General features: G+C 35.6%; 1 protein-coding gene across 1 annotated transcript in view; it reads right to left on the bottom strand.

Annotated features, from left to right (window-relative positions):
- Nucleotides 1-9,738, bottom strand: part of LOC127835967 (centrosomal protein of 295 kDa-like) — a 13,223-nt gene extending 3,485 nt beyond the window's left edge. Inside the window, exons 1-5 of the mRNA XM_052362385.1 lie at nt 9,254-9,738; nt 7,118-7,326; nt 6,148-6,252; nt 3,832-3,971; nt 821-921 (exon numbers count right to left, since the gene is read on the bottom strand). Of these exons, the coding sequence (XP_052218345.1) occupies nt 821-921; nt 3,832-3,971; nt 6,148-6,252; nt 7,118-7,326; nt 9,254-9,398 (700 nt within the window). The 5' untranslated portion in view covers nt 9,399-9,738. The remainder of the gene's footprint in view (nt 1-820; nt 922-3,831; nt 3,972-6,147; nt 6,253-7,117; nt 7,327-9,253) is intronic.
- Nucleotides 9,739-10,742: the final 1,004 nt, after the last annotated feature.

Genomic DNA, 10,742 nt, shown 5'->3' with positions numbered 1-10,742 from the left:
GGGGGCAAAAATTATCTTTATATGTCAATATAAAACTGGATAGCCCCAGGGCAAGGCCACTGCTGACCCGATGTGAATATTTTTACTTAATTTGTAGTGTAATAGACTTATAAATTTTGCTACACTAAAAATGAAAGTCATGGGCATTAAGGTCAAGTTTTTACCCATATACGTCATTGTAAAAAATGTGTACCAAGGGCTAGGCCAATTTTGACTCCAGGGGCAAGTTCTAGTAACAAAACACATTATACATGCTTTTCATCATATTCACCAAAGTTGTGTGGTTAAACAATAACATCTAATAGTAATCCCTAAATAGACTGATGCCGGAAAAGCATGAGTTTAGAAAATCCCACTAATCACCCGGTACAAACAAAGCTGGTCCATTAAATCAATCAATGATAGCTTCCTTTAAACTTTGTCACAGACGTGACGAATACCCCCACATGCTGCATTGACACATAATATTTTGCATGTAGTCTTCACAAAAAACAGCGGACACCATGCTCAATTTTTGAAACGCACTAAGTGACCCCTTGACCTAGTTTTTGACCCAGAAAGGCCCATGTTCTAACTTGGCCTTGAGATCATCTCCATAAAACCTCTGACCAAATTTGGTGAAGATCGGATGTAAACTACTTGAATTAGAGAGCGGACACCATGCTGTTAGAAGTTGTGGGGGTATAATAATAACTGTTGATACGGTGTGTGATTTTGAAAGGATTTCTTATGGGTAATGTTTATTGGTACCAGCAGATTAGTGGTTTTTTCCAAAAAGTTGGTTTTTCCAGGATACATATATTGTTTAATAAATACTCACTAGGTTTGGGCAAGATGACATTGGCCACTGGGTCAGGGGGAGGGGCAGGCATGGCAGCAATCTGGGACGCCCGGGCCTTCTCTATTGCCAGGGCCTCCTGCCTGAAAAACACAGCATAACTTCATTAAGTACATGACTGGTAGTTTTTATAAATCCTTATCATAATCCCCATAAACATCATTATCATCACACAGCAGCATTGTCATCATGAATATATTCATCAACTTCAACACAATCATCAATTTCATCTTCCTCAGAAGTATTTTTATCAGCAATAGTGTCACAATTTTTACATGGTATTCCTTCCCTTTTGTTATATACCAATAATATTTTCTGGATTTAAAATTCAGTAATCATGAATATCATCTTTTTCTGCAACCATCATTTTTTCGTTAACATAACATATTTCAGTGTTCGAAAAATTTCTCATTTTCAGGCAGCCCACTGGGCTACCAATAAAAAAAGTTGGTAGCCCATAAAATTTACCTACAAAATGATAAGAGGCAAGTTTTCCATCTTTATTTATTTCTTCATTTACATATACATTATATGTATACATACATATACTTATACATAATACAGCAAGTAGTCTGATGTACACAGTCAATATCATAAATTAATGTTACAGTAAGGCACCGTGTATTTAAATGTAATGTACAAAGAAAAATCATATACTAATGTTGATATTACATGTATGTGCACATGCATGCGTACTTAAATTCGGACAGTACCTAAAGTCGGAAACATAAATAAAGCGTTTAGATGATCAATACTATTGAACTCGTATGGTGTCAATCAATGCAATTGCCCTTTTCCACAACAAATACAAGTTTCAAGAAAATCTAGAGTATTAAATCATTATTTACTTGTGTTCGACACGAAGTACGTCCGAATTGACGTATTGCATCCGTATGTTATGACACTTGTGTGCAGTCAGTATACAATACAATAATTGTTTCAATAATGAAGGAACTGATACAGCGTAACGGTAACGATATAGCGTGTTTAAATTGTATTTTATTAAGAGGAAATGTCAATGCAAAATAATTTGTGAGATTACCCCGGTACTTTAGTTAAATTCACAACGAAACTTTTAATGGAAATTAAATGATCTCAATGTTGTACCCGCTATGAAATTTGTATTTACAAATAAATACACCACGCCAATTTTCGTGCCCTTTTATCTGGACAAAGAAATTCATTTATTTAATGTAGAATTTGTACCCTAAAATAGCTGTAAGACGCGTTCAAACCGTGTCGGGTGATTTACGCATGTTGCAATACAACGGTCCTGATTGGGAGCTTATTTCATCATATCTTAAATAGAACCATATGCCGAAATTCATTTAACACTTTCGAAAATGTCAAACGTTTGTGTTTATGACTCTTATCGTCTATATTACCCACCCATAATTTGGTTTTAAATAATAAATCGGGCATACCGGTATATGGGATTATCAATTAACAGTCGCTCCTTTAATCCAATCATTAATTGACAATGCAAACTTAGCAGATGTTAACCGCGTTCACACCGTTGTAATTAATATTAATTTTCGGTTTCGTTACCCTTGTGAAGAATCCGCTATTGTTTTAATTTATTTAATGTTCAGCGTCATTGGATATTTAACAACATCAAATACGTCGCTATTACTCATTGTTGTGGTTAACAAAGAATTCCAAATTGCGAAATGATGTTGCATCATGTGCGCCAACTATCCAACCGGCTCTCATTATATTATTAGCAGACGACAAATGTTGATTCTGATTGGATGATTAAAATACACTGTTACTGTTTACAATCGACATTACCGCAAGTGATCGGTGACTGATTAGATAATTGATTGCACTTTGTTATCGGATTATAAGCAGTACACCGTGTACAAACCACATGGTCAGCGTGTTTATTCTACGTATGTCTGTCAATAAACGTGGCTACCGCTCTTATAGATTTATAGTAGCCCGGCGGGCGTCAGCTGGAAAATTTCAGAAGCCCGATGAAAAATTTTGGTAGCCCCTGGCCTCCGGGCAATGGATTTGTCGGACACTGACATATTATATTTGTTTTAATACCTTACCATGACATTGCTATATACATGTAATTACAATTACCTATATGTATATTTAGACGTTTATGAGGTTCTTCTGCCCCTGAAGCTTCATTAATCTACAACTCAGACGGTTTCCAATACTCTTTTCTAAATCACTTACAAGATAACAAAAGCTTGTAACAAATTTAAATTGTAGCTTCAATTTAAGAAATGCTAGTTTCCTCAAAAAGATTTTGAAATTTGATGTAGTCTTGTGCCGTGGGTGGAATTTCAGGGGTTTTCAGCTATGTAAAAAAGGCCGTAAAACAGACCCAATCCCAAACCGACATTGTAAAAAACAAAACAACAATTTTCCAAACAAATAAAAAAGGTTCTTATGATCTGACATCTCAATTTAATTTCCTAAACATGTAACAAAGTACATGTATATGACTATAATTTATAGTTTTTTTCCCCAAAAAGGCCAGGAAAAGGCCAGATAGGTCAATAATTGTCCATAAATTGTTTCCAAATTTGCCATTTTATTGATTTAAAAAATCAAAATTTGACCAGACTTCTTTCTCCCAAAATGGCTAGAAAAAACCCTTAATTTAAAGTACCAAGAAGAAACGCCTCCTGTACTGTTTGTTTGTTTCTTTTGCTGTTTTTTGCAGCGTTCAAAAGTAATGCAGTCATATCACTGCGGTCAGTTAACCAACTCACACTTTCCCTGTATAAGCTGATTTACCAGTACTCAGTACACATACATGATGTCTCTGATCACAGCTAAGGGAATACTGGCGTAGAAAGGAGTTCGTAACCAATCCCCACAAAAGTTATATGGAAGGGTCAGGAATCAAACCTGTGATCCTCAGATTTGTTGTCCAGCCCTCTATCACCTGAGCTTATCCTGTACCTTTACAGCCAAACGATTCACATGCGCAGGGAGTGGGATTCAAACACAGGTACAGAGGTGTGACTTACCTAGCTATGACGTGTTTCTGTGCCTCAAAGTTCCTCTGCGCGGCCTCCTGTCGGTGGTGCTCTGCCGCAGCCCTACCTCGAGCCTCCGCCCGCAGGTTCTCCTCCTGTTGTACCAGAGCCTTTTCTTCAGCATAGTCAGGCTGAAAAATCCGTGCAAGTTTTTAGTTCCATTTTTAAGCAGTGGCCTTCTATGTATAGGTCCCATCCCTAGAGAGAATATCTATTGAAGTTGGATGCTCTTCCATCTGAACTAACCTTGTCACTTGAAAACCAACTGATTCCTGCTGTAACAAAGCCTTCTTTTGGCCAAGTCAGGCTAAATAAGTCAGGCCATTGTAAAATGCAGGTTTTTTTCATTCTTTACTAGTTGCCTTATGTGTATGTGCCTTTCCCAGAGATAATGTCCTTAAAATGATGTGATTTCCCCAAGTTTCAAGTATACCTCCGACAAGTTCTACCCATTTCCCATTTGTTTCAATGCATTTTCCCTCAAAACTGCAGGCAAGGCCCTTTTCCCTAAAGAAAGAAAAGAACTCCCCCTTACAGGCTTCACAACAAATCTGCAAAGTTAAGACCAATGACACTACATGCCGGTCAGCAACATGTTGAGGCCTTGAAATAAGGCTTGTAATTATTTTACAAACTGAACCATGCACATTTTTTACCTTTTGCCTTAACCCTTTCCCACTCAGAAGCAAAGTGAAAATGGCTCTTTGCAAACAGCATAAAACCAGAACAGCCTGTGAGTAATTCTTGAAAATGGCCACCATTGTGAATTTTTTAGTGGCTAAAGATTTCTATCAAAAGTGCATATCAAACTGAGTGTTAACAGATTTGCAAGATTTTTATGCTAGTTCTGCTAGGTATATGCTGTTTGCTGCTCATCAGTTATAAGCGTTGAAAATGAAGCCATAAAAACTTAAACATAGTAAGAAAGGTCTTTAATAAAATTTAACTTTCTAAGGGACTACAAATGTGTCAAAATATGTTTATAGAATGTAAAGTGTTAAGTTTGTTGACCTTTAATCAAGGTGTCACACATGGTTAACATGAGGTAACAGAAAAATCACAGATAAGATTGGTCTGTGAAGCAATTTTGGCATTAAAAAGTAGGAAAACTGCCAAGAGGTGGGGGAATCACACCACTGACTATTTAGTCTAGGAACTAGGTTACAAATACAGGATTCAGCCTCAAACAGTGTCACTTCAATGTTGACAACCAGTCACTTAAGTTTCCTTTGTATTACTTATTCAGAATCCAATCTTGTCAAAACATTCAGGTACATTTGGTTTATATTACGTATTAAAAATCAAATCTTGTAAAACAATCAGTTACCTTTCCCTTGTATTACTTATTGAAAATCAAATCCTGTTAAAAACAGTAAGTTATGTTTCCCTTGTATTACTTTTTGAGAATCCCATCTTGTCAAAAACAGTCAGTTATGTTTCCCTTGTATTACTTATTGAGAATCCAATCTTGTCAAAACAGTCAGTTATGTTTCCCTTGTATTACTTATTGAGAATCCAATCTTGTCAAAAACAGTCAGTTATGTTTCCCTTGTATTACTTATTGAGAATCCAATCTTGTCAAAACAGTCAGTTATGTTTCCCTTGTATTACTTATTGAGAATCCAATCTTGTCAAAAACAGTAAGTTATGTTTCCCTTGTATTACTTTTTGAGAATCCCATCTTGTCAAAAACAGTCAGTTATGTTTCCCTTGTATTACTTATTGAGAATCCAATCTTGTCAAAAACAGTCAGTTATGTTTCCCTTGTATTACTTATTAAGAATCCAATCTTGTCAAAACAGTCAGTTATGTTTCCCTTGTATTACTTATTGAGAATCCAATCTTGTCAAAACAGTCAGTTATGTTTCCCTTGTATTACTTATTGAGAATCCAATCTTGTCAAAAACAGTCAGTTATGTTTCCCTTGTATTACTTATTGAGAATCCAATCTTGTCAAAAACAGTCAGTTATGTTTCCCTTGTATTACTTATTGAGAATCCAATCTTGTCAAAAACAGTCAGTTATGTTTCCCTTGTATTACTTATTGAAAATTAAATCTTGTCAAAACAGTCAGTTATGTTTCCCTTGTATTACTTATTGAGAATCCAATCTTGTCAAAAACAGTCAGTTATGTTTCCCTTGTATTACTTATTGAGATTCCAATCTTGTCAAAACAGTCAGTTATGTTTCCCTTGTATTACTTATTGAGAATCCAATCTTGTCAAAACAGTAAGTTATGTTTCCCTTGTATTACTTATTGAGAATCCAATCTTGTCAAAACAGCCAGTTACGTTTCTCTTGTATTACCTGCTGACCAGCAGACTTGTGACCCACGCCGATGTTGCGCAGGCTGTTGTCATACTGCTGCTCTAGATGGCGCACCCGCTCAGCCTTCTCAGCCTCCAGCTGATCCTGAAATGTCAGAAAGATGAGAGGAAAGCATTCAAAAGTGTGAGAAAAGTAAAAGTACTTTATTATTCATATAAGCAATCCTTGTACTGTCACAAAATATAACAATAAAAACAGAAGTTTCAAAATTATACAATCGTTTTTCAGGTTTTTTAATCGTCAGAAGATGCATATAATGGATATTTTAGAGCATGGTTAATTTTAAGTGTTACTGTTTCCTTGCAAAGAAACACAACTAAAACAAAAATTTGCAAATCTGAAACATTTTTTCCAATTTTGTCATTTTACAAAAACGTGAAAAGGTCCCTTTAATATTTTTTTACAGCAAAAGCAAATCTGGGATGACAATTTACAAAAATGCATTAAACCCTTTTTCGCAGAATGAGGCTCAAATTTAAAGTGTTTGGGGGGCAAAGAAGACATCTTAAAAACAGCACAGGCTTATCTGGGACTATACTTATGCGCATGCAATTTTTTCCCGTTTTCCCACATATATATGTGAGGCTCACATATATATAAATGGGGCTGTGCTCTGTGAAAAGGGGGTATAATGCATGTGTGTAAAGGGTCATCCCAGATAAGCATGAGCCATCCGCTATTGCTAATCAGGGACAACACTTTGCACCTTAACTGCATTTTTGCTAAGAGACTTTCTTTAAACGAAAAAATATCAAAGAAGCGGAAAGTATCGTCCCTGATAAGCATGTGCAGATTGCACAGGCTAGTCTGGGAGGACACTTTACCTACATGGATAAAACCCTCTTTTTTCACAGAGCAGGGTTCATATATAATAATATCACAGCTACAAGTATATTCCTACCTTGATATCTGTGGCCAGTCTCATGAGCAGCTACGAGTATATTCCTACCTTGATATCTGTTGCCAGTCTCATGAGCTGTTTGTGTTTCTCCTGTTTCACGGCGTGCCGTATCTTGGCTGCGTTCTCCTTGCTCTGCTCACGGACCTGCTGGATGCGCAGCCTGCGCCGCTTCTCAGTCTCCTCTCGCACAATCTGAGCCTCCTCGTTGGGACTCAGCCGCAGGCCACCCTTGCGTATACGCATCCTGTTACGGTCCACTGAAAATGGGACACAAACTTCTGTAAAAATCATTGTTATTTGTGGGACATGTTTGTTGATCCTGGTTTAACCGATCAACGTATTGAAAACAAACACATCGGAAAATTAACTATGATAATTCCTCATTTTTAATTCGAAAATAAAAAATCCAAGAATTAAAATTTTATGTCCACGAAAAAGTCATTGTTTTGAAAACCCCAATATTTAATTCCAACGAACATAAATGGTTCTACAGTACATGAATATATAGTAAATAGTGGGTCAGTGTCCAGCTATAGCTTCGATTCAAACATGACTGCAGGTCTTTAATTCTTGATTTGTGGGGAAGCGTCTGTCCTTCTAATTTGGCAAAAAAAATATCGACAAAACTTAAAAAGGGGAAAATTTCTATCAAAGTCAGCTTGAAATTTGGGGAAAGTTGCATTATTTTAAAGAAAATTCTCTTTGGGAAAAGAGCCTTAAAATTCTCTATGGGGAAGGGGTATATGTAAGGCCCTTTCTAAAGAAGATAAAAAAATGCCCTGGACTGGTATCCCAAAACTGCTTTGTCAGCTATGTTCAGGGGCAAAAAACTCAGGTATGCGAGGGAGGATGAGGAAGAACAAAGTATTGCACATCTACATTTCATGATGATGACATTTTTGAAGCTTGAATTTCTAATCACTTGACAAATGTGGATAACAGAATGAACAATAGAGTGGCTACAATAAATCCCTTCAAAATTCACTTGCAGTTGTATGATAAAGTTTGGTTCATTTAGAAAGGCTCTGCAATCTGCAATCAGAAGCCTTTAGACTTCACCACAAACTCACCTACAACATGGACATTTTATTAAAAAAATCCAGCATCTAAAAAAATCTTACATCTGCCCAAAAGGCAATGACTAATAATTGAGTGTTATGTTTGGCTTCTATGCTTCATTTCTCAAGGTTACCAATCATAACATTTGCCAGACAGAAAAAACACAAACCCTGATCATGGCAATTATATATGAGCAAATAAATTTACACTGAATTTGTATGCTGGTTGATAAAGGTTACAAAGCACTACTTTAATATTTAAACAACGCAAAGTATATAAACACTTTGCCCTAACATCGCTGAGTTGAAATAATAATGCTACATTAAAGCAAGATAACATATTAACATCTATTGGTTTAATAAACTTTGGTATAGGTCAATTATTAATGAACCATGCTGTGAAATCCAATAGTTTTCAACAATCGAGTTTACAATGTCAATCATTCATGAAAGGGCACAGAGATCTCTGTTAAACACCGATAAGACGCTCAAACTGATATGAATGAGCCTTGATCTACGAAAACGGGTCTTAAGCCTTTACAACTTAGATACATATTTTGACATGTTTGTAGTCACTTAGTAAGTAAATTTAATAAAAGCCCTTTCTTCAAGATTCAAGTTTTAAAGGCTTCATTTCAAACACTGTTGAGTCCGTTTCCTTGGATTAAAACAAGTACTTGGTGTCTATGGGGGAAATCTAAAGAACGTTCCTTCAGTGGGGATCGAGCCCATGACCTCCCGATCGCCTTAAGGCGGACAGCATATATGATGCCACTACATCACTGTGACCTCAACAGAACTTGAAAAGCTACCAGAGTAAGGATCGAACCCAAGACCTTCTGATCGCTAAGCAGACACCATTTGGTGCTTTCCTACCATTATCTTTTGCCAACATTAGCAAAATTTCAAAAAACAAAAGTTATTTAATTCAAGAGTCAGAGTGAATTCTTTACTCCAAAATCAGAATGGGTTTCCTAATATGGGACATGCAGCTATGACATGACGTTAAATAATTACCGAGTAATTACAACTGAAAATTCACCCATCTCTGTAAGGTGTCACAATTTAAACACAAGCTCTTCAAAAAAAACATAGATGCTTTGCCCAATCTCTTCACTGAAATTACCATATATCATGAGTACGCCCTGAAAATGTGGACGACACACGATACTCAGACGCTTTTCCAGCTGTAAATCGTACGCCATTCTGAGGCCACGCTTGTAGTGAGCATCTGGCAGGAAATTCTCGAAATTGTTATCACTGGGATCCATTTGTAACCAGAAATATTACATATGTCACTTTGTATTCATTGTTTATAATATAAACTACAGTCTTTTCCTAATGTAAGGTTGTAGCTAATAGTCTTGCATTTTGCTGGAAGTAAAACTTCAATTTCATTTTCTGATTATTCATTTTATTTTTCAAATATTTGTATGTGTAACTTTAAAGGTATGTATTTTTGTTTCACTCACTAATTCCTTTACACAGATGAAATATACACCTTCCAGACAAAAATTTCATTTAAACTTTTACTAAAATATCCATATATCCAGCCTAAATCAAATATTTCATACATCCACCCAGGATAAGAAATATCTATAACATATATGCACACATGATCTATATCAAGTATAGCCTGCACCCATGTTTCCACAGAGCCTTATAACTGCTTTAAGACATAAAGAGTGTTATAAAACAAATCCCAAATACATTTTGGGCATGAATAAAGCAAATACTTGATAAGAGGTGATCAGTGATTGTTCTTGTTCACAAGTACCCATAAACTATTTATTTGTGCATTTTGATATCAAAATGCTTTACTGAGACACTATAAACCGCTGACATTTGATGCAAGAGCCCACTATTGAACCAATATTTCTGATATCCTTCACCTATCAAAGACTTTTAGTTACAGCCTTTTGGCATGGAGAAAAAACAAAATATTTACACAATTTTGATAATTTCATTGTTAATTTACAAGTTAAGGATTAATACAGTTTGAAACAACAATGTGTTTACATGCACTGTTAATTTACAATAACAAAGATAACAAGTTTCATATCCATAAACCAGTTATCAATGAATTAACAAAAGGCCATTTTATTCTGGCCTATGTTCACGATCAAGTTATTATTATAAATCAATAAACTGATGATTTCAAACTTCAAGTAATGCCATCACTTCATGTATGTAATTCTACTTTAATGCGCAAGATAGACAGAGTTAAGCCATTATTTAAGCATAATTCTTGTGTAAGCATGTTCATAGAATGCTGGTTATTCAATATTTTTGGACGCTGTAAAAATTGAATCTGACAGAGACAAAAAATTGATTGACTGTTTCAATTCAACTTTATTTAGACTCTTCATTACCTTTTGTCATGTCCTACAAACTTTGTTGCTGCTCAACATATTATAAAAGACTGGTGTAATTCCTTAATTTCCTAAACTTCTTGATTATTAAACCATATTTGGTCGAGAAGATTGTCTTTAAGACTGGATTGCTTGGTAAGTTAACCAGATTTGTTTGATTTCTAGCACAGTGTTAATTTCTGACCTAACACCGTGTGTGATTTCTGACCTAACACCGTGTTTGATTTCTGACCTAACACCATG

Source organism: Dreissena polymorpha, chromosome 6, assembly GCF_020536995.1.
Source record: "Dreissena polymorpha isolate Duluth1 chromosome 6, UMN_Dpol_1.0, whole genome shotgun sequence".
NCBI lineage: Eukaryota > Metazoa > Mollusca > Bivalvia > Myida > Dreissenidae > Dreissena > Dreissena polymorpha.
Note: the sequence above shows the minus strand (reverse complement) of the source record. Positions and strands in the feature narration are given on the sequence as shown.